The sequence below is a fragment of the Acomys russatus genome, chromosome 2 (genome assembly GCF_903995435.1).
Source record: "Acomys russatus chromosome 2, mAcoRus1.1, whole genome shotgun sequence".
Lineage (NCBI taxonomy): Eukaryota > Metazoa > Chordata > Mammalia > Rodentia > Muridae > Acomys > Acomys russatus.
Genome location: NC_067138.1, coordinates 33026364 through 33051276, shown reverse-complemented (window position 1 = coordinate 33051276; position 24913 = coordinate 33026364). Strand labels below are relative to the sequence as shown.

General features: G+C 42.0%; 1 protein-coding gene across 1 annotated transcript in view; it reads right to left on the bottom strand.

The window, feature by feature from the left end:
* Nucleotides 1-24538, bottom strand: part of Rab2a (RAB2A, member RAS oncogene family) — a 68348-nt gene extending 43810 nt beyond the window's left edge. The window contains exons 1-2 of the mRNA XM_051160016.1: nt 24244-24538; nt 4811-4882 (exon numbers count right to left, since the gene is read on the bottom strand). Coding sequence (XP_051015973.1) covers nt 4811-4882; nt 24244-24289 — 118 coding nt within the window. The 5' untranslated portion in view covers nt 24290-24538. The remainder of the gene's footprint in view (nt 1-4810; nt 4883-24243) is intronic.
* Between the last annotated feature and the right edge of the window lie 375 nt (nt 24539-24913).

Genomic DNA, 24913 nt, shown 5'->3' with positions numbered 1-24913 from the left:
GTGAGTTTGAGGCCAACCTGGTCTGCAAAGCAAGTCAAGGACAGCCAGGGCTGTTACATGGAGAAACAATGTCCTGAAAAACCAAAACACACACACACACACACACACACACACACACACACACACACACACACACACACACACACACGAAACTTTTCAAGAATAAAAAAACCCCCAATTTTAAAAATTGAAAAATAAATCTGAAGAGAGTGAGCTGTGAAGAAGGAAGGTACACCAGCCAGGTTCTCAGTCAGAAGAATGAAACAACACTTAAATATCTAAGTGCCCAGTATACAGGTTGGTTACAATATCGGAAAATGCAGGAGACTCAAAAAGGGGTTGAGGCTCAGCTCAGAGACAGGCCACAGCAGGAAACTGTTGTTTCTTGATCAGGAGGACATAGGGAGAGATTTCGGTTAGAGCTAAGAAGCAGACTAGCAGTGGCTTTCCAGGCAAGGGATAGGAAAACGTAAGTCAATCCAGGGTAAGAGTGAAATAGAAAAAGATCTCTGACTTCTCTTTTAGCTTCCGATTTTCCAGTGCCTGCCATCAGCCAACAACCCAGAGGGAAGCCAGCAGTGGCAGCAATATGAGTTTGAAATAGCTTTTTTTAGTCTTTCTTCAAAAACACAATGTATGCCATTTTCTGACAGGTTCAGGTCATTACTCTAGTGGGTGCACTGCAGGAACTTTGATATTTAGGCATATGATTCAATGAAAAGGAAGAACAGGTCTTAGAAATAATCTATATTAAAAACAACTATTTGGTTAGTCATTTTAGGACATACTCTTTTCTACAACTAGCTACCAAGGTTTGAAATCCATTGAGCAGAGAAAAGAAATGAGCTTAAAAAAAAAAAAAAAAAAAAAAAAAAAAAGTCATGGAACTAGATTTAAACAGTATTACCAAATCCATTCATCATCTTTGTATAGACTTTAGGTTTTCAACAAGCTGATTATGGACATTCCTGTTAATATAAAGTTTTTCTGTTGTGGTGGTTTGAATGAGAATGGCCTTCATAGGCTCATCTCTGAATATCTGGTGTAGTGGAAGTTTTGGTTTCTTTAAAAACTCAAGTTATGGGGCTGGGCATGGTGGCGCACACCTTAATCCCAGCACTTGGGAGAGAGAGGCAAGCAGATCGCTGTGAGTTGAGTTCAAGGCCAGCCTGGTCTACAGAGCGAGTCCAGGACAGCCAAGACTACATAGAGAAACCCTGTCTCGGAAAAAAACAAAACAAAACCAAAAACAAACTCAAGTGATGTAAACATTCTGTTTCAATCCCAGATGTATGTATGGGCCTGCTTTAGTTTGTTCACAGTTGTTAACTATGTTTGTCTCATGCTCTGGCGGAAGTGTTATCTTTGCCAGCTGCAGAGTTTAATTCTGAGGACTCTGAGAGGGTACCAGAGTGGGGGTGGGCTCTGAGAAAGGAGGAGGGGGATGCTGCTTCCTCTTTGTTGCTTGATGAAGTTGGATGAGAAGTTGGTGATGCCCTGAAACAAAGATTGGATGTGTCCCAAGCTACCCAACGACCCTAACCAGCAGGAAGTAGCTAAGACCCACACCCCGTCTCCCCACTAACCTTCTTTCGCTCCTACCTGGTGTTCGGGTGTTGGAAGGGGTTGGGGTGGAAAAGAGAGAAGAGGTATAACAACCCAAATAAATCAGATTAAAAAATATGGACTAGAGTTTGGTCCCTAGTTGGTATAACTGGAAAGGATTAGGAAGTGTGGCTTTGTTGGAGGTGTACCATTGGGAGAGAGCTTTGAGATTTCAAAAGCACACTGCCGTTCCCAGTGTGCTCTCTGCCTCCTGCTTATGCTTCAAGAAATGAACTCTCAGTTGTTCTTGCTGTCCTTCACGCCACCATCAGGGACTCTAACCCTTTAGAATCATAGGCCCCAATCAAATGCTTTCTTTCTTCCTTTTTTTTTTTTTTTTAAATATTTATTTATTTAGTATGCATACAGTGTTTGCCTGCATGTAGTCCTGTATGGCAGAAGAGGGTACCCCATCTCATTATAGATGGTTGTGAGCCACCACGTGGTTGCTGGGAATTGAACTCAGGACCTCTGGAAGAGCAGAGAGTGCTCTTAACCTCTGAGCCATCTCTCCAGCTTTCTTTCTTTCTTTCTTTTAAACTCTCCTTGGTCACAGTGTTTTATCACAGTAATAGAAAAAGCAACCAACACATTTTTTTTTAAAGTATCATTTATTTTTCTTTGACAATTTCATACATGTAAACAATCTATCTTAGCTGAGCATGGTGGCCCACGCCTTTAATCCCAGCACTTGGGAGGCACAGACAAGTGGATGGCTATGAGTTCGAGGCCAGCCTGGTCTACAAAGCCAGTCTAGGACAGCCAAGGCCACACAGAGAAACTCTGTCTTGAAAAACCAAAAACAACAACAACAAAACTCAAACAAACAAACAAACAAAAAAACCCAAATCCCAATGTATCTTAATCATAGCACCCCCAATTCTCTCTTCCCACTGTCAAACACATCCCCTTTTCAGATGCATGTCCTTTCTCAGCACTTTGATCACTCATGAGGTTCTGCACTATCTGTTAAGGGCAAGATTACTCTATCAATATAACTATTTAAAAGGCAGCTTGCTATTATATTCATCTAACAAGATAATTGTAATACATCTAACACTCTAGAGAGGCTAGTGCCTATGACTTCCCTAGCCACGGCCTTTTGAGCAAGTTTACAGTATCAGATATGAATTTCCTCCCGTGGAGCAGGCTTCAAATCTAATCCAAAAGCATACAGTTACTGCCATAACATTTATGCCACTGTTGCTAGGAACAGTTTGCTGTTGGGTAAAGCACTGATAGCTTGTCTCCCCAAGGGGTTTGCATAGCACCTTCCAGCATTATGAAAATTAACCAACAGGTACAAAGTTTTCAGATCAGTTCTAGTTTGATTTGTTCTGTATCTATTGCAACAGAATTGGTCATACTATTAGTTCTTGTGGGCAACCAAGAACAATAAAATGGCCTGTGGTTACCTTTGGAATATCCTTGACCAACAAAAACTCACAGGAGGAACCCTATGCTTAATACCAAGATTTTCATTTAATCACCCATGTCTTCTGGGGAAAGCACTGTCTGCTTATGTAGGACAACTTCAAAATATAAACAAAAGAAAACAAACAAACCCCAAAACCCCAAAATAGTGTACAAAGTAGTGGGTTTCTAAGAACTTTTCACACAATCTTAGTTTTTGCTGACCCACCCCTCACCACTCTTCTGGTTTTGGTTTTCTGAGACAGGACTTCAGGCTGCCTGACCAGTCTCAAACTCATTACGTAACAGGTTGGTTGGCCTTGAACTCCTAGTTCTTCCTGTATTTACTGTTAATAAAACTTGTAATCACTAAAGTAATAAAACCAATAGAATTAAGAGGCTGAGTGCAGTAAAACATAACTGTAAGCCCAGAATTCAGGAGGGGAAGGCAGGACTGCAAATTCAAGGCTTGTCTGAACTACATTTTGAGAATGGTCTTAAACAAACAGTTACAAAACAAACACAACTCCCAGAAAGAAATAAACAGTCAGCGAGAGAATGTTACTTAAGCAAAAGAATTGTGAGATTCCCAATGACTCCTTTTAAAGCTCAATCCCAGCTATTAGCATGATGCAGCATAAAAGAATCATCTAGCTAGATTCCTTACTATCAGGAGATCTCTCTCTCTTTCTCTAAATCAGTGGTTCTCCACCTTTCTAATTCTGTGACCCTTTAAAACAGTTCCTTATGTTGTGGTGACCCCCAACCATAAAAGTGTTTTTGTTGTTACTTCTTAACTGTAATTTTGCTACTGTTTAGAATCGTAGTGTAAGTATCTGACATGCAGGATATCTGATGTGGGAACCCCATGAAAGGGTCATTTGGCACCCCCAAAGGGGTTGTGACCCACAGGTTGAGAACCACTGCTCTAGATTATCTACCTATCTATCCATCCATCTATAGATATATAATTTAATTTTTTTTAAAAAAAGAGACATCTTGCTACATAGCCGTGGCTGGCATGGAACTCACTATAACGACCATGCTAGCTCTGAGCTTGTGGTGAACTTGCTGTCTCTGCTTCCCAAGTACTGGGTTTGCAGGATCATGCCACCATGCCTGGCCATTAATATAATCTTCAAATAAACTGAGATTATCTAAACTGTTCAGTTTTTCATTCATTTTAAATTTGCAGCTTTGTGTACTGATAAAAACTAGTAGTAATACTACGTAAATAACAATAATTACCACTGGTTGACTATTTGCTATTAGTAACTATCTCATTCACACTTTATACTTGGCTGATGGTCCTGGTTAATAACTACAGGCAAGCATGCAGCATTTGCCACCCTTTAGGGTACTGCTCCAGTGCTTTACATCCATAGTTCATTCACTTCTCACAGTAACTTTGGAGTTGGTACTATTGTCTCCACTGTACAGATACAAAAGCTGAAATGTGGAGTGGTGAAGCAGTTTGCCCAGTTACTGACAGACCTGATTTAATTTCACATAAGCTCCTACCATGGTGCAGCTTTGTCTCTGGATAGTATGATTCATAATTAAATATAACTGAAACGTTAAGTATTATTGTCTTTTGCATTCTAACCCTGTATAAAAAGATAGTATTTATTTTTATTATATATATATAATGTATATCTATCTGAAAAGAAATAGAGACTAAATTCTGCACAACAACAAATCTAATTCTACTGCTTGTACAATAGACTTACTAGTATACAGCACATAAGCGATTCAAAATGTTTAATGTTTTTTTTTCTTTTAGAAAACTTACCAATTGTGAGGTCATGCACCGGCTGAAACCTCTTGTCTGTAAACTGTAGCAATAAGCACGATTTACCAACACCTGGAAATTAAAGAATGAATAATCAGAGAAGAAAAACCCACAGAAATTAAGACTGACCTTACAAGACTATAGAAAAGTAGCAGCAAGTTTTTTTACTGCTGTGAACTGTCAGCCATTATTTGCAATTCTCAAATTTTTAGAATAACCCTTTTGCCCTTCCTTATTCATTAGCTTTCCATGCGAAGGAGGCATGGCAGCTAAATTCTAAGCAGTCCCCACCACAGCACACCCAGGAAAGCTGGGTAAGACCCACGTCCTCTGTGCCACTTACAAAGTGAGGAGAAGAGTATATGTGTATCCCAGAGTTGGGAGAATTAAAGCAGTTAGTATAAAGCACCTAGGACCCAGAGAGTAGCCTTAGGACTCCTTTGCTATCTTATTTAGCTAAAAAGTCTAAATCCAACACATTTTGACCAAACTTTCCACTTCTTTACGGCAAGCCTCCACTCCACATCCGTCCGTGCTGCCCGGTCCCTTCTCTTCACAGGTAGGGCTCAGCCTTCTCTATGGGTCCAGAGAGCTGGGAGCCCTTTTTGTCTCCATGTTCATGCTTCTCTTTGCACCGAATCCTTTTCTTCAATGGACGAATCTTCAAGACTCTCACACTTAAAACACACTTATGTCTCCCAAGGGAGGACAGCTTAGCCGTGTTCTGCAAATCACTGATGCCACTCGGAGGGAGCAGTTAGTAAGCTAAACTTCAACCTTAGCTTTATTTGAGATGGCTTCAGAAAAAGGACAGAGTTCAGAGCAGCAGTATGTTGAGAGTGTTTAGAAGGCAAAGACACCGCTTTCCTTAGCAAACAAAGGGTTTCCAGCACTTCCACCTCTCTGCTCTGCGGAGCTGATCACCTCCATTCATGAAGGCCTTCCTTCCATTAGCTCCATGTGATCTTTAGTGGACTTGCTAACTTTAATTTCTACTCTCAGCTATTTACATGCCGATTTTCATCTCTTTTTATAAACAAAGTTCCTTGGAGACAAGATCTGAAATTTAGTCATTTTTTTTCTTCTTCCAAAGCACCTAATGTGGAAAACACTGTGGTGTGGTGTGTATGTATATTATGTAAAAGTGTGTGTCAGGGACGACTTGCTGAAGTCGGTTTTCTGCTTCCACCATGAGGGTCTCAGAGATCAAACTCAGGCTAAGAGGCTTCATGGCTGGTATTTATTTACCCACTGAGCCATCTTGCCAGGCTGATAATACTACACTTTAAGGCTTTGACTTAGGTATCACTCTCTATTTAATACAGAGAATACATGTAACAGTGCTGTAACCATCAATTCTGTTTCTTCTTTTCTTTTTTTTTCTGTCCTGGTTTATGTAGCACAGGCTGCCCTTGAAATCAAAGCAATCTTCCTACCTCAGCCTTTTACTTTTTCTTTTTTAACTCAGGGTCCAAGGCATTCATTGATTGTTCCTTCTGTAGGACATAGCACTGTGAGAACCAAGTACCTAAAGACCGTGTCTGTAGCAAATACTAGCATCCAGACACATTAAAAATCGGACTCCCGAAGCTCCACGCCAGAGAACTTGGAGTTCTGTCTTAAGGCTTGAAGGTTTATCTACGTAGTCATGAAGAGATTTTTGGGCAAGGAACCCTTTCCTTTGCAAGAAACATGGGCTTAATTCCTAAGATTCCAGTGAGTCATTTTACAACTTCTGGTTATTTCCTACAAATTGGTGATGATTCTATTTATCACGAGCCAAACAACATTCATTCAAAATACGAGGGTGGGTGGGTGGGTGTGTGTGTGTGTGTGTGTGTGTGTGTGTGTGTGTGTGTGTGTGTGTGTGTGTGTGGTGTCCCAGGGTATGAGGAGTACCAGGGCCACCGAAAGCGGGTGAAGAACAGGGTTGCACGATTATGATCCTACAGGAGGAAAGGGAGAAAGGAAGGGGCTGGGGGTGGGAAATAAAACTCCAGGGAATGAACAGCCTAGCTAGACTTAAGCTTGTTTGATTTTGGTTTTCTAAGATTAGGGTTCTATATATGTCCTGCTATGTAGCCTAGGCTGTCCTTGAATTTACACCAATCCTCCAGCCTCAGTCTCCTCAGAGAACTGGCTAAGAAGTCTACGTTTTAAATTCATACAATTCAAATACAGATCATACAGTAGAGATGCAAGTTTAATTTAAAAATTAAAAGTTTACTCTGCAATCAGGCGAAAGCTTTTAAGAAAGTCTTATTATATATCTTCATTATAATAAATATTCATTATTCTTTCCTTTTAGGTTTAATTACTGTTTTATTTTCAGTTTTTAACTCATAATCCTTGAACAAAAAGTTATAAAATTGAGCTCAAATTTTCCGCCTTTAAAATGAGAAAAAGAAAACCGTATCAGGGCTGTGATTTATGCGGCTTTAGTGGTAAAGTACACGCACAAAGCCCTAAATTTGGTACCAAATAATTCTAACACACACACCCTCCCACAAAAGAAAAAAGGGAAACTAAACAGAGAAAGAGAAAACACCGTTCCTCAAAGGAGTATCACAAGGCTCAAATAACAAATAGAAGTAAGAGCATGCTGAAAATAAAAAAACACAAGCACTAAAGATTCTTAAAGATGAATATAACTAGGACAAAAGTATCTACCCAAATTTATCTGACTCAGTCAGATCTCGCTTGGAAAGAAGGCACTGCAGATGTATCCAAGAATTTCAAGGTAAACTAATCTGGAACTGAGGTGTGGGCTAAATCTAAAGGCGGGTGGCCTCATAAAGAGCGGTAAGTGGATGAGACTGGAAAATGTGGGCTGTACGGACACAGTGGAGTGTAAGTAGACAATAAGGCCATCGTGTCGTGTGCAGGAAGATCAAAGAACTGGAAATGGCCATGTTAGACAAAATAAAATCAGACCCAGAAAGACAAGTTTCACTTCTTTTCTGATATGTCCTATCTAGGGAAGAGAGAGAATGGGGGGGGGGGGGGGGGGGGGAGAGAAGCAGGAGGAGGAGGAAGAAGAGGAGGAATGAGGGGGAATAAGAAGGTAATAATCAAGGGTGAACATGATCAATGCATGTTCTATACATGTGTGAAAATGTCACAATACATCCTGATATTTTACACAATTTCTATGTGTTAATAAAAAGGACAAGGTATGGTGACACCCATCAGTAATACCAGCACTAGATGCAGAGGCAAAAGGATCAGGAGTGTAAGTCCAACCCTGGTTATAGAGTGTGAGGCAGCCCGGGCTGTAAGAAGCCCTGTCTTAACAAACAAAAACTCAAACTATACAGAACCACAAAGAACAAACAAACAAACAAATAACAGAGAAACAAAGTTAGAGAAACAAAGACGCAGGGAAGAAAGCCACAAAGCCATAGCTAAGCAGCTATAAGCTGAACAAAACCCAACACACAACCAAAAATCTTGCAAAAGCAGTAACTTCCTCAAAGCAAGAAATATAAAAAATATTTATTGAATGATTGCCTGCTATGTTCTAGGTACTATGACTTGGTCACAGAAGAAATTAATCTCACGTTGCAAAAAAAAAAAAAAATGTAGTTTTAATGTAACACACTCTGCTGAAAACTGGAAAACATTAAAAACAAGTATGCTGACAGAGTTGAAAGACTACTAAAGAATCAATAAAAAACTGTGTTGATAATACCTGAAATGCCAGCATGTGGAGCTGCAGCAACAGGGTTCCTGGGAGTTTGAGGCCAGCCTGGGCTACATAGTATTAGGCAAATCTGGGCTTCACAGCCAAGATACTTCTCAAAATAAAAACAATTGATTTTGGGGGGTAGGAGTATAAGCTTCATGAATAACTCACCCTTGCCACGCAAGTTATTCAGGGATTACCACCACATTTTTTTCATTTTCTTTTTTATTTTATTTTATTAATTTATTTATATTACATCTCAATGGTTATCCCATCCCTGGTATCCTCCCATTCCTCCCTCCCTCCCATTTTCCCCTTACTCCCCTCCCCTAAGACTGTGACTGAGGGGGCATTCCTCCCCCTTTATATGCTCATAGGGTATCAAGTCTCTTCTTGGTAGCCTGCTATCCTTCCTCTGAGTGCTACCAGGTCTCCCCCTCCAGGGGACATGGTCAATTATGAGGCACCAGAGTACGTGTGAAAGTCATACCCCACTCTCCACTCAACTGTGGAGACTGTTCTGACCATTGGCTAGATTTGGGTAGGGGTTTGAAGTTTACGGCCTGTATTGTCCTTGGCTGGTGCCACAGTTTGAGCGGGACCCCTGGGCCCAAATCTGCCTATCATAATGTTCTTCTTGTAGGTTTCTAGGACCCTCTGGATCCTTCTATCTCCCATGCTTCTCTCATCTAGAGTCCTAATAGGATGTCCTCCCCTCTGTCCCAGTTTCCTGGTAAGTGAAGACTTTCATGGGACATGCCCCTTGGGCTAGTATGCAGATATAAGTGAGTATATACCATTTGAGTCTTTCTGCTTCTGGGTTAACTCACTCATTATGATCATTTCTAGTTCAATCCATTTGTCCACAAATTTCGGGAATTTCTTGTTTTTAATAGCTGAGTAGTATTCCATCGTGTAAATGTACCAGTTTCTTTATCCATTCTTCTACTAAGGGACACTTAGGCTGTTTCCATGTTCTGGCTATTATGAATAAGGCTGCTATGAACATAGTTGAAGAAATTTTCTTGTTGTGTGCTGGAGCATCTTCTGGGTATATTCCAAGGAGTGAAATAGCTGGGTCCTGAAGAAGCCCTATTCCCAGTTTTCTGAGATAGCACCAGATAGATTTCCAAAGTGGCTGTACTAGTTTGCATTCCCACCAGCAATGAAGGAGTGTTCCTCTCTCCCCACATCCTCGCCAGCATGTGGTGTCGCTTGAATTTTTGATCTTAGCCATTCTGATGGGTGTAAGATGGAATCTCAGAGTTGTTTTGATTTGCATTTCCCTGATGACTAAGGAGGTTGAGCATTTCTTTGTTTCTCAGCCATTTGATATTCCTCTGTTGAGAATTCTCTGTTTAGTTCCAAGCCCCATTTCTCAATTGGGTTATTTGGTTTGGTACCACCACAGTTTTGAAATAGGGTTTTACTAGATGGGCCTGGTTAGCTCCAAATTGTCATCTCCTGCCTCAGACTCTCAAGTGCCACAATTACAGGCATGCCACCATGTCCTGCTTTTTACTTAGTGTTCATATTTACTTAGTGTTCTGCTACTATCCAGTGACTCCCCTCCTCAAGGTATTGCCTAACTCACCCTTAAGATTTAAGTACCACATGTCCTATGACAATATCCGTAACACACATACCCTCTCACAAAATGAGTCAGGTTTTCTGATTTTTAAAATATGGATACTTTCTGGGTAAGTGTTCCAAACAATTGATTTCATTGTCTGGCTTCTGGGGAGAAAACAATATCCTTTACAGCCAAGGCTGGAGACTTGACAGGCTTCTGTTATTATCTTGCTCCATGGGTGTGGCATGCACTCCAAGAAAAGAAATGTAGACAGCGCTGGCAGCGAGGCTTCACTGAACGGCCTCACAGAGCAGAGTCATGCACCACAGGGACACTATGCACCCAGCAGATGTTGCCTAAGCATCCATAAAGGATGCACAGTAGAGAGTGAGCGCTGCAGTTTATTCCTTGCCCTGCTTTGTTCCCAGTGCTGGGGCACACCTGTGAGGCAAGCTCCTTTTTGTTTTTAGTTCTTCAAAAAAATCCCCATTTTCCTTTCCTTAGTATTTGCCTTCAGGGATACCATCCAGGCATCCTGAGGCATTTGTTAACAAGTTTCTTAGGGCTCCAGGCCATGGGGTGCTTCTAGGCCATGGTGGATTGATTCTAAGGCCATACTGTACCTTTCCTTGCCCTTGATAGGTGATGGTTTTGGGGATACCACTCAGCTGCTCTGTAGTGATTCCCTGTTGGAATTTGAGTTTTGTCATGATAAGGTCCATATTATGAGTGTTTGAGAGGAAGGCCACAGAGACGATTTCTATTTTTAACACATCAAAAACATAACTGTTGATCTTGGCAGAAGCAATTTGCCAGGTTTCTCCACTGCCAAGAAACTTTCCTTCCTACTCTGTGCTGCACTCACTGAAGACTCCACCATGTGGGCGCACACACTTCAGGAGCCTATACTTCTCCTGTATGATGCCATATATGTGGAGATTTCATCTCCACAGCCAATGGTCACATCTTTTATACCTTTGTGCTAGTATATACCAAACTTTTATTTAAAAATAAAGTGCCCATTTTTTAGAAACAAAAAAAATCTTTTTTTTACTTCCCATAATATATTTTTCTTTTTATTATATTAGCTTACACAAATAAGGTATTTTCTAACTCTTATCAGTAACACCCTATTTTTTTCAATCTCTACTACATTCGACTGCACCAGGGATCTGGGAATTAGGAGGTGGAAGGAAGGGTAGCCTAACATCTGACACCCTGCTATGCTATTACAAGTACACAGCCACTCACCCGCTGATGTTTCAGAAAAGAGGCTTTATCCACTTCCTCAATCGGCAACCTTATCACAGCTGGCTCTGTTGATTCCTAACTGCCACCCAACCCCAAGTGAAGACTAAATCCAAGGCCTTGTGCTCGCTACCACTAAGGTAAGTCCTGATCCTTAGCTCTGCTGATTCCAGCCCTGTAGAGGAGGGCGTAGCTAATTCTTCAAAGCGGTGTGTGTTCTTGTGTCTTAAGCATTTGGGGAACCTTCTGTATTTCAATGTATACCATCAACCCTCAATGTAATAGATACCTAACTAGCTCTGAATCCTGTGTGGCCCTGACAGGGAAGATTGCTTCAGATCTTCAGGCCCTGTGTGTTCATATTACTGACCTAATGACACCCACTGTGATGCATGAAGAGGTCAGAAATGCTGCCACTTTCCCTTGCCCATACCTCAGCACAGCCTGCCATTTTAACCGCCCAGGCCTGCTTTATCAAGCACTTAGCATGTGGTGCCTTCACTATCTGAGTGCCCATCTAGCTGTCTTCTTCCTCAACACAGTTAACATTTACTTTTTGGTTATCTGAAAATTACTTTAGTAGTCAACAGACTCAGAAAGTAAGAGCTCAGGGAATGCTGAATTAATGCTGCGTTTGCATAAGAGAACATAAGGACTACTCACTTTTTTATAACAAATCTAGTCTACGCTTCAAGAAAAAACTATTACTTTTTCAAATTTCTTCTATATGGGACATTTCTCAGACAAGAAAATATTCCAGGGAATATAGTATGACTGTGCTACATTAGAATTCCTTGTCTGGCATGACCTGTTCTGATTTACATGTGATTTTCCCTTGAAAAGGTCACCTCTCAGGAGTGCCCTAGGATGGCAGTCAACTGACAACTCCTGCTAGTGAGAGTGCAATGTCTGCAGCAGGGCACAGCCGAGTTCCAGAGCTGCAACAGCTCTTGGCGCCTCTCTACGGCCAACCTCCCCAGTCCTGCCTCAGCCGCTCTGGAGTTCCTGAGGCACACAAGCAGCACCTTCCAGGCCATCTAAGCCCCTCAGTAAACTGCTATGGGCAGACCTGAGCCATGACTCCTCCAATGACACCTAGTGCCAGATCTGTCCCTTCATGCTCTGCCTAGTATTTCTTTCTTTTTTCTTTTTTTTTTAATTGAAGCTGAGGCTAGTGTGACCCAGGCTGGTCTCAAATATGCTATCTAGCTGAGAATGTCCTTAAATATCTGATGTCCTGCCTCTATCTCCTATGTGCTGAGATTACAGTGTGCAGACACCATGCCCAGTCAGGTTTTCTGTGGGGCTGGGGATTAAAGCCAAGGCTTTGTGCACACAAGGCAGAGGCAATTACTCCACCAATGGAGCTATTCCAGTCCTTTCACTGTGTGTTTTAGATTTCTTTTTCTACCCTTTAGCAAGACTTCCCCCATTTTGACTCTAATTTCATTACAGTAAAGGATTCTTGATTTTGCTCCTGCTTTGTTCAAATTCTTTGGTGATTGCTGTTAGCCAGGATAATTCTGACTGATAAAACTTGGTACGATTAAAAACATCCTTCAGTAAGATAAGCCAAATTCAACTGGTGAAGTTGGAGAACTTGGGGTATAGGTAAGTATAGAAAAGCTAAGTTTAAGTATAATGCATTTACAAATACAAAGCTAGATATAATTTAATTTAAAAAAAAACAGAAAATAGGGCTAAAAAAGGATGGCTCAGTGGTTAAGAGCACTTCCTGCTCTTGCAGAGGACCCAGGTTTAGTTCCCGGCACCGACATGGCGGCTCCTCACTGGAACTCCAGTTCCAGAGGCTCCATTATGTGTTTGCTATGGATGTGTGGGCAGGTGCTTGAAGAAGCCAGAGGTGTCCGATACTCCTGGAGTTCCAGGGAGCTGTGAGCCACCTGATGCAGGTGTTGGGAATTAAACTTGGGCTCTCTGGAAAAGCAACATGTGTGCTAACTACCTAGCCATCTCTCCAGCCCCAGAAAACTGTTCTTAAATACTAAGTATAACTAGCTAGGTCATGAGCTCAATTTAGTGAGTCATAACCAACACAAAATGAACTAGAACGAAACACAAAATGTCAAACCTGACAGCACAAGGTTAGGATGAGTGCTGCTTTGCACGTGTTTCTGAGCCCTAGGTCAGTATGTAAAATATAGCTTACTCCGGGCCTTGTCTAAAAGAAACCTTGGAGGGGCTGGGGAGGTGGTGCAAGCAGAAGAAGCTGAGTTCAATCCCTAACACACAGGTAGAAAAGGTCAAGTATGGTGACCTGTGCTTGTACAGCCAGCACTGGAGAGGTGGAGACAAGAGGATCTCTGGAGCCAGCTCACTGGCCTGCCAGCCTAGTCTAATCAGTGAGTTCCAGACCAGTGAGAGATCCTTTTTCAAAATACAAGGGCAGTTCCTAAGGAAGGACACCTAGAATTATCCTCTGACCTCTATACCCACACCCACCCACCCACCCACCACCACACACCCCCATCATCAAACACAATGGAAATATACCTGGGTAGCTTCTAATCTAACTCATGTCCATTGAAAGATGCCATCCACACTATTTTTGCTATGGTTCATAAAATGATCAGTCATGACAACTCTAGAGCTCTTCTCTTTTGCTTAATTAAAACATCAGCTGGGCTGCATAATGGCTCATGTCTGTGAGCCCAGTACCTGGGAGGCCAAGGCAGCAAACTTGCAAGTTTGAAGTCTGCCAGTAAACCCCTGTCTCAAAAACTAAAAATAAAATGGAAAAAAAGTGAAGCCAACTATACTCTACTATAGATCTATTAAATAAAACCTTCCAGAGTTGGGAAAAAAAGCAAAACAACAACAAAAAACAACACAAAGGTGGGCATGGTGCTGCACTCTTGTAACTTCAGAATACAAGAAGTGGAGGCAGAAGGATGGTTAAGGGCTCAAGGTCAGCCTGGGCCACACGGTGAGACACTGTCTCAAAATTAAGTAGCTTAAAAAAAAAAATGTCTTTTTCATGAAGCTATGGAAGAAGGCATATTATTATTACTATGGAATGAAATTTACTGTACATGACATGTAAGAAGTATGTTGGGCAGAAATGGTTTGTCACATAGTTAAAAGCTATAAATGAAATAAACTATTTCAGGTAATTGACAGATTAAGCTAATAAGAACCAAAGGAGTAACAGTAACAAAACCAAATTGCTAAATTAGGAAAATACAGACTAGCTAATTAGCCCACATAACAAGTAATGTTAAGGTTAGCTTGCAGAATTTAAGAATATGAAATATTAAGTTCAGATTAAACACCCTCAGACTATATGAAGGTCATTTAGTAACATCTATAAAAACACAAATGCAAATAGCAGCTGATCCAGAAATCTGGCTTCTAACACAGATGCACAAACCATCAATAATAGCACTGAAGACAAAAGATTAAGTGGCTAGATGTGGTGACATATGCCTTTAATCCCATGCTCTAGAGGCTGAGCATCTCTGATCTCCCTGGGAGCTAAGATGGAAAGGGAAAGAGACTGGGCCAATCAGATACTGCTACTCAGAACTTGGAATCTTGAGAGGGTGCTACAATACCAAGGGCCAGTGGGAGAACAGCCGATGGTGGCTACAAGAGATGAAAAGAGCCCAATGCAGTCCACTGGCATGTGCCCAGTATCTTCTTAAGCAGGCTGTAGTGGCACCATTAATCTGGCTATGTCCCATTTCCTTGATCATGCCTGTTTTGAAACTTGATTCTATCACCTTCCTCCAAATTTAAGTTTATTGAGTGCAAAATACATCAAGATCAAGATAGCTACTACTTTGTGATTAACATGTAATCTTGTTTTCAACTCAAAGAATTAGTTTGAAATCAGCAAACTAGCCCTTTTCCAATAGGCAAAACCTACCCCACTAATTTAATTTTAGGAAGCTCAATGAATAGAACAATTAACCTGAAATACTTTTATTAGTAAACCACTTTGTAGTTCACAATGCACCTATATACATAGTTTTCCATCAAACTAAAAAAAAAAACAAAAAAACAAAAAAACAAAAAACAAAAACACAACCCCCCCCCCCCCCCAAAACACAGCAAAATAGGTGAGCCTGGTGCTACATGAGATTAAGAGATCTGAACTTAACTTAGGCCATACAGGGGAGACACCATACCAATCTTCTAACTATAAATACTGACTCTTGGAAAATGTCCAAGAGTGTGGCCTAAGTCAAAATAACCAGAGAGGACTTGTGATACCATTTGACTTCTAGATGCATAGTAGTTATTGCTAAAATTGGGACAAACACCGAAGTCTTCTACAAATGTTATTTAATAGTAGTTATTTTCATTTTGAGACAGCCTTGATATAGTTAGGCTTGCCTGGAACTTACTATACACCCCACGCTAACTCATAATCTTCCTGAATCAGCTTCTTAGAAGCTGGAGTTACAGGCATATGTCAGCATTCCAAGCATGAACGTACTTACACTAGCATACCAGCATACCAGGGCTTAAGCAGGCACTTGGCAGACATTACATCAAATTTACAAACAGAAAATTCAGAAATTTAATTATTTTATCCCACAAAACAATAGCCTTTATAATGTTCTATAGTGTGCAGGGGATATAAGGCATCTTGGGAAAGGTGATATTCATATTTCCTCCTGTGTGGGATGTGTCTATAAAAGCTCATGGTGGGCACGCATGCTTGTCATCTGTCTTGATCCCTGCCTATCTAACTTAGCCACAGTGGTACCTAATAGCAGAAATAAATTCAAATTCTTCAATGATCACTAGAGAGATATGTGTGTGTGTATACATACATACACACACACATATATAATACATTTAAACATTTAATTCTTCAAATTCTATAACTCAAGTGAATATTTACAATATTGTAATGGGTTACATAAAAAATTACATAAAAAATTACAGGAATCCATAACTAGTCAAAATGAAGACAAGGGACCATCAAGTACTCAGCCCCAGCTGATACACCTACAAAATAATTCCTCCACCCAAGGCTCAGGAAGAAGGGAGTAGAAAGACTGGTAAGAGCCGGAGGACCAAGAACTAAAGTTCTTGCCAAACAGGCATGAGACATGGTACGGTAAGTGCCTGTAATTTGTGCAAGGTTGGGGGGAGGGTGGTGGTGACAGGAAGAAAGCAGAGATGGAGGATCCCTGGAATTTGCTGGCTAACCAGTCTACCCAATTTGGTGAGTTCTAGCTACAAAAAGACAAAGGCATGTGCTGGCTGAAGAAAAATAAACAAACAAACAACAGCAAAACTAGATTGAGAGAATTGAAGATACTCAATGTTCATTTCTCACTTCTATATGCACTCACAGACAAATTTACACATATGTAACACACACATAAATGTACATGCAGTGCAAAAAATATCACCAGTGGACTCGGAGATAGTTGGACAGACGGATGGACAGACAGAAAGGATAAATGACTATTAACAAACCATTTGAATCTATGGAAGCTTATATAAACCATTTAGATTTTTTTTTAAATGGTTAAGTACAAGAAAACATAACATAGGCTAGGAACACTAAAGACAAGCCATACCAAACAACTTGTACTAAACAGCCATAAATAAGAAAGGGAAGCAGAAACTTGTGGGGATTGGGGGGTAGGGCACAGAAGGCAGCTGGAGAAGGAAATCAATGTATTAGGACACATGGAGAACAAAATAACTCGTTTGGTTTTATAATACATATTATTTGGATACTAGGCAGCATGGTCAAATCTGGGTTAGTTTTTAAAAGACATCTGAGGTAATCACAGAAACATTCAAGGAAACAAGACAGAAAATGATGATGGGCTATTACCATTTCTTACTCAACTCAAAGTCAGACGTGGTGGTGGTTTGAATGAGAATAGTGCACCAATAGGCTTGTATGCTTGAACACTTGGCACTCAGTTGGTGGAACTGTTTGGAAAGGATTAGGTGTGGCTTTGTTGGAAGAGCTGTATCACTGGGGGCAGGGATCAAGATGTAAGCTCTCAGCTGTTCCTGCAGCCATGCCTTTGTTCTGTCATCATGAACTCTAACCCTCTGAGATAGTAAGCACAGTTAAACACTTTCTTTTGTATGTTGCATGTTGGTATTCTGTCACAGCAATAAAAAAAAAAAAAAATACATGTCCAATCTAATGCCTTCATTCCCATATTATAAAGACACTAAGACTCAGAAAAGTTACACAATCATAGCTGTGAGCAACAGAGAAAGTACTTGATCTTAGCTTTAGATAGATCTAACTGTGCCCTGTTTATATGAGTGCGCAATTTCTTTAAATAAAGACTATGCAGCACTGAACAGCAACTCAGCAAACCAAGAGATTAGCAGACCACAAAAGACAATTTGATAAGAAACTAGGAGAAGCAAAGGAATCTGCACAAAACAAAAGGGTTGCAGACTCTAGAGTCAGACAGACCCAAGTTTAAAATCCAGCTCAGTCAGTTATGAGCAGTGTTGTGCTAAAAAGCAGAGTCTCTCCATGGATATTACTGTTCAGATATATGACTTCCATACAACAACAGAGAGACTGCCCTATACAACCAGTTACAGCAACTGGATGTGGTGGTGAGTGCCTGTCAGTCTAGCACTTGAGAAGCTGAAGGCAGAACTGCTGCAAGGTCAGGACCAGCACTGACTACACAGTAAGACCTAGAAAGCAACAAACAACAACAAAGACAAAAAACAAAACAAAACAAAACCCCTCAAGAATGGGAGAAGGAATTTTGGTAGTTCAGGTGAACCCAAATAATTACATGTATCTTTTAAACTGGAGACTCCTAGATTAATCAGAGACGGAAGGACATAAGAAGACTTAGAAAGCCAGGACACAGCTCAGACATGGTGGTGCACACCTTTAATCCCAGCTCTCAGGAGGCAGAGGCAGGTGGGTCTCTGTGAGTTCAAGGCCAGCCTGGTCTACAAAGTTCTAGCAAGTTCCAGGACAGCCAGGACTGTTACACAGAGAAACTCTGTCTCAAACAAAACAAAACAAAACAAAAACAAAAAACAATAACAACACCCCCAAACCAAACCAAAACACCAAACAAGAAACAAAAGAGAAGACACACAAAAAAAAAATGTGACAACTGTCTGTCTCTATTTTGAAGACAGAGAAAAAGAACCAGCATACTCTCTCCCACATGGATATGGAAAATTGGGAAAAGCCCTCTAATGACAGCTAGCAGAGAAACAGGGATAGGAACCCCACAGCTACAGCCAACAGTATGAATGAGCAAGGACTCTGCAGAACAGAAACCCAGCTTTGCCAAAGGCTTGACTTTTGCCAAGGCAGACACATCATACATGTGAACTGTAGAACACTAAAATAAATTAGTTTTGTTTGAGCTGCTAATTTTCTGGTAGCTTATTACAGTAACAACACAAAATTAATATATCCTATACCCCCATTTACATAAAACTCACCAATCTCTGTGCCCTTTACTATTTCTGGAAACAAGGAATAATTTGGTAAATGCCATGCTGCCTGCCCAACAAAACCTACATAACACACATTTATCATTCATGGAAGCATTGCCTATGCCAGGCACTATCCTGCCTTCAAGGAGTCGGCTGCAATAACATAGCCATCAATATTCATTTTCTATTTCTCTCCCAACTTGCTGACAAAGTCACTATCATCTATACCTGAAGATGAAAACAGTTAAGATAATCGGGAGAAACCTAAGTTTTATCATAGCTATAAAAAGCAAAACCGAAGGGGTGTGACATGGCTATGCACCCCTTTAATCCCAGAACTTGAGAAGCAGAGGCAGGTGGTCTCTGTGAGTTTGGGGCTAGCCTGGTCTATATAGTAAGGCCCAGTTCATCCAGGTTATATAGTGAGACCTAGTCTCAAACAAAACAAAAATAAAAACAAACAAACAAAAAGAGTGAAACTGAGATAGGGGAGGGATGGCAAATGGTAAGGAAGCCAGGCCACCACCAGATATTGAAGGGTATAATATCAAGGTATTTGTTCCACGATTTCTAAAAATGATTCTTTCTAAACTACATAGATTACTTTTCTTCATCTATAAAACAGAAACCTAATGAATGTTTTGAAGGATTAAAAGATTACGGACCCAATGATACAAGCCAGTAATTCCAGCAGTCAGGATATAGAGGCAGGAGGATCTTAAGTTGAGACCAACGTATTTTCAAAAGAAAGACCTTAACAACAACAACAAAAATCAGGCTGGCACGTCTTGAAACCCTGTCACTCAAAAGGTGGAAGAGCACCATTTATATTGCCCCACACCAAAAAACTGTGGCCTGCCAAAGCTATATAAAATGTCTATAAAAAACCACCACCATCAAAACTGAAACAGGACTACCCCCGCCCCCCGGAAAAAAAAAAGCCCCAAAACAACAAAAAACAAAACAAAACAAGGGCTAGATAGGTCTGTATGTAATACCAGCAGAGGCACTGAGGAACCTAGAGCAGAAAATCACTTCAAGTTTGAGGCCAACTTAGGCTTTGTAATGAGATTCTAGCTCAATAAATAAGCTATCAAGTAAAACACACCCACCCACCCACACTCAAAAAAACAAAGGGCTAGGGGTAAACAACAGGGCACTATAAAAAGTATTAAGAGTTTTTTATGACAATCTACCACCCAGACTATGCTAAAAGCTAATGCACTGGAGAAGTCCATGCAAACCTAGTCTTGGCATTCCTCTGGGAGTACTTAAAAAGAAAATCTGAAAGCAGAAAAAGTCCATCAGTAAGAAAAGAAGAATCAATTTACAAAAACTAGCAAAAAGTGCCACCACTGACCAAGAAAAATATATTAAAGTCCTACTACTGCAAACAAAAGTTGTTAAGAATAAAAAGTCACTGTGGAACTAATACAGTTATCATCTCAAGAGATGAGAAGACTCAAGTGGTCTGATTAAGAAGCAAACAAGAATTAAAAGGAGGTGACTACCTAGCTGTGGCAATCCAGGGAATCCAGCATCTTTTTGGCAGGTATCTTTTACTTATAGCAAAGAACAACAGCTAAAATGTAGATTGCTTTAAAGCTCATAAATAAGCAAAGTGGATGAAATCAAGTGGGAAGCTTTAACAGAAAGTTAGAAGTTGGAGATGAAATGAAAAGGATCCGTGTGGCTCTGTCTTCTGCAGAAAAGGACACTGCCTCCACGGCTGAGGATGAGCAGTGGAGTGAAATGGCACAGGCTTTGTACATGGTAGAAGGTAGCAGCCCATGAGCTTTATTCACGGAGGGATTATTGCTAACTGAAACCTTTTGTAAACAATCCAATACATGAAACACAATTGACAGAGAATATGGAAACGTGGCCAGAAGATGGAACACAGGGCGGAGAACAACATGAACACTAATATTACAATATTAAAACTTAAAAGAGGAGAGCTGGACCTGGTGATACATGCCTGGAATTCCAGCACTCATGAGACTGAAGCAGGAGGAGTCCCATGAGCTTGAAGCCAAAGTAGGCCACACAGTAGCAGGTCAGCCAAGACGCTGTCTCAAAAGCAACGTCAAGAACAGAAAGAGTACAGAAAACCTCATCTCACCTACACCAACTTTCTTAATACAAGCTGAGTTCTCTCTCCAGAAACAACTGCTAAACACAGTGCTTAAGACTTTTTATACCTATTTGCACAATGTATTTAAACTGTACCTTCAGAGAGCAGGGATGCAAGTACAGCCCACATTTCTGTACCTCGCCTCCTGCACCCCATTTGCCTCCTCACAAAGCAGTGTGAAAAGCACTCAGACCACACCTTCCAACCATCAGTCAATTTCTACTGAATTTAACACTGCTGACCACTCCTCTGTGGAACCCACCATACATATTACTGTTTAGGGGGCGCTTCCTCTTTGCAGGGACACATCTTGCCAGCTTCCTGATCTGTTCACAAAAGAAAGATCACTGACACCCGCTTCATTCCTGAAGAGCAACTCTATGCGATCCCCAGGTGTCCACAGTTTTACATGCGAACCAATGCTCCAAAATAATTTTCACCAAATACGTAAGACTGCATTTTGGGGTGCATGCTCTGTAATTTCGCTCTGCACTTATCTGACTTATGGTATGGCCATCAAATCCTGAAGTCAAAGCAGGAGCGTGGGGATGAATGAGGAACTCTGGGGAGGAGCTTCTCAGAGTGGGAGCTTACTCATGAATATATTCATGTTTTGAGACTTTTTTCTTCTCTATAAGATTTCTTAATTTTGGGGCCTGGAGAGATGGCTCAGTGGTCTAACGGCGCCTGCTGCTCTTTCAGAGATGATGGGTTCAGTTCCCAACACCCATATACAGTAGCTCACAACTCCAGTTCCAGGGGATCTGACACCCTCTTCTGCACCTCTGAAGGCATCAGGCATCTACATGGTACGTACATACACGAACACACACAGGAACACACACACACACAAACACTGACATGCAAGCACTCACACATAAAATTTTAAAAATGTTAAGAGACTTCGTAATTTCAACAGTTCAAATAGTGAAATCCTGAACAAACAGGATTCCATTTGTGATTAGCTCTCAAATCTCTAACGGAGGTCACATACGTAGGCCTCAAGTATGTACTTTCCTTTGAACGGCCAACAGTCCCTCAAGTCCATATGATGAATCTGTGCTAATTATTTAGCACCTCCTCTCGGGGCACACAAACTTTTATACAAAAAGGAGAAAAGGAAAGCCTTCCTAACAAAAAAGATCATTTAAAATGCAAGCTGCAGTGGGGAAGGGTAAAGGAACAGAGAGTGGGGGAGGGGAGGAAGAAGGAGTATTTTTCATTATCTTAAAAGGAAGAGGAGCTGGTCAGGAGAGGGTGTTTTAGCAATCTAAGCAAAAAGAAAAAGAGGCATTTTAGCTAGGAGTAAACACAAATTGGCCTGTGCATTTGTGTATCCAGATGAGGGACAAGAAAACTGATAACGCTAAAAACTTACAGAAATGCCAGATTTCTGAAACATGCTTTTTTCTGTTAATAATTATCCGCTTATATTATTAGGTTAGGCTCGTTCAAAGCAGTAACGCTTTCTACCTTATATATTTTGATAAAATATGTATCACATACAATTATTAGTATACTCTCAGAAGGTTTTAATTAAAAGACAACAAAATTTCATAGGGAATGACTGTGGCAGAAGGCAGGCCAAACAGAGGGAGGGGCCACAGAAAGAAAGCCTCAGAAAGCACTCATCGGGCCTCACAGGGAAGAGCAAGACGCTGTGGTGGGGAAGAATGCTAGAGAGTAGGAAGGCACTTTAGGTCCGTGAGGGCCAAGCTAAAAAGACAAAGGGACATGTGAGCAGGAGCTTGCCTCTTGACACAGACGTTCAGGAGAGCAAACTAATGTTCAACTACAGTATTTAAACTGCAGAGTGAGTGGATGAAGCACTTCAGCCCGGTGTCAAGTCGTCAAATGCCAGAACTCGGGCAGAAGAGAATGCCAAGAAAGGAGTGTCTTCCCTTCGAAATGCACAATTTCCTGAGAACGGAGCACTAGCTTGTTAATACTTGCAGTCCCTGCACACCACTTTATTAATCTACAGTAGATCCCCAATAAAAACAAGATACCCTGCAAATTCTCACCTAAGTTTTGCTACTGCTGAGACAATCAAACGGCCTGTTTCACAAATGCAGGCATATTGCAGTTAATCTGACATCTCCAATTTTATTTTATTTTATAACTCGGTGCTTTTAGGTATCTCCTTTCCAAGCGGTTTACAATACAGCTTTATCCAACACCTTGCATAAAAACCATCCAGTTTCCTTACACACACACACACACACACCAAAAAGAAAGTCTTGCTGAAAAACTGTATTTACAGCAGGAAGTTTTATTTTAGGGAGCAATCAACATACTTCTACAGTTACGTATAGAACCTGCAAAATCACAGGGCAACCTCAAGCTGCTTCTACATTTCCAAAGTTGTGCAAAGGATCCAGGTTGTGCAACAGTTACTACTGAAATCAGACTCTGGTGTATTAATAGTTTTAACACCTGAACAAGCTTTATGTTTATTATTAGATTCGAAGTAAGACCCAAATCAATCGCAAGTATTTCATAAAGAATTTGTTTATTTGCTTGAGAAGTTTATTAGGATGCTATTTTAAAGTGGGAACTGATTTTATTTTATTTTTAAAATTTTTATGTTTTGACTTCAAATGTTTCATGAGGTCCCCTGAAAATTAGCAGTTGTGATTCTGGACTTGACACACAACTGAAAAGAAAAAAAAAATCAATACTCCAGTCAGCATACGTATAGTATGCTCACACCCAGAGCACTGACCTGCCTTGCACTACTATCAAACCGCAGAGCCCCAGCATACACGTGGCAAAAGTCGCCAGTGCTTTAATGACCCCAAAAAGAACTGCCCTGCCATCAAGTCACGTGATCTGACTTATTCGGATTTGGAAGTTAATGTTTTTCAAAAACCATTTTTTTTTTCCTCCCAAATATTTTTTTCCTTTCTCTTCACCAGGCCGTCCCATTTCAGGGTGCGCCTTGCTCCGGCCTAGGCGGAAGCCTGCAGGTCGGGGAGGTGGGACCGGGAGGAAAATCCGGACTCGGGCCCATCACGCTCTGATTCGCTCGCCTTCCCTCTCCCTCCCCCGGGCCGCAGAGACAGTCGAAGCCGGGGCCCTGGGGACAGGCGCCCTGCTGTCACACTCTCTTAGAGTCGCAAACGGCTGCTGCGGGCCCGGCTGCAGAGGGCCAGGGCGGAGCGGAGAAGGCCCAGCCAGGCCGCGGCCGCTCGCAAGCGCCCACGTCACCAGCGCCAGCACTGCGGAAATGGAGCTACGGCCGGGGAACCGAGGGAAGACGGGAGGAAGGGAGGCGCCGCGCCATCCGACCCGCGCCTGCCGCCGCCGCCGTTTGCCCCGCCTGCCCGTCCCGGTACCGCACAGCCCACTGCGGGCCTCACCTGTGTCGCCGATGATGATGTACTTGAAGAGATAGGCGTACGCCATGGCCGCGGCCGCTCCGTGCCTGGCTCACGGCTCCTCCTCCCGCTGTGCGCCTCCTCCGCGCCCTCACCGGCGCCGCTCGGCCGCGAACCCGGGCCCCGCCCGCCGTCGGCCGCCGTCAGAGCCAGCAGCAAGGACCGAGGGAGAAGAGGGACGAACTGACAGCGCCGAGCGCGGATCCCAGCGGCCCAGCCCTTCGGAACAATAACAGCCGCGGCGCCTCCGCCCCGCCTCCGCGCCGACCCGGAAGTGCTGCCGGCGCCGCCGGAGGAGAGGGGAGGAGCCGCGACCGGGCCCGCCCGCCCGCCGGTCGGAGTCCCGCCCACCCCGGAGCCCCGCCCACCAGGCCGAGGATCGGGGAGTCGCGGCGGAGATCGGAGCCCGCTAGGTTCCGTCGCCTCCCTGCATTGGGGGAGGAGAAGAGGGCGTTCCGTGCGGGGCTCGCCGACTACTGAAAAGGCGTTTGGGAATGTGGAAGCCCCACGTACTCCGTGGCCCTGGTGTTTAGAGAAACTAAATCTGGCGAAAGTATCTTGGTGTGTCCCTATAATGTAATACTATGCTGTTAAGCTGCTCCCTAAGATATGTAAAAACAAAAAACAAATCTATATAAATATTCAAGTATAT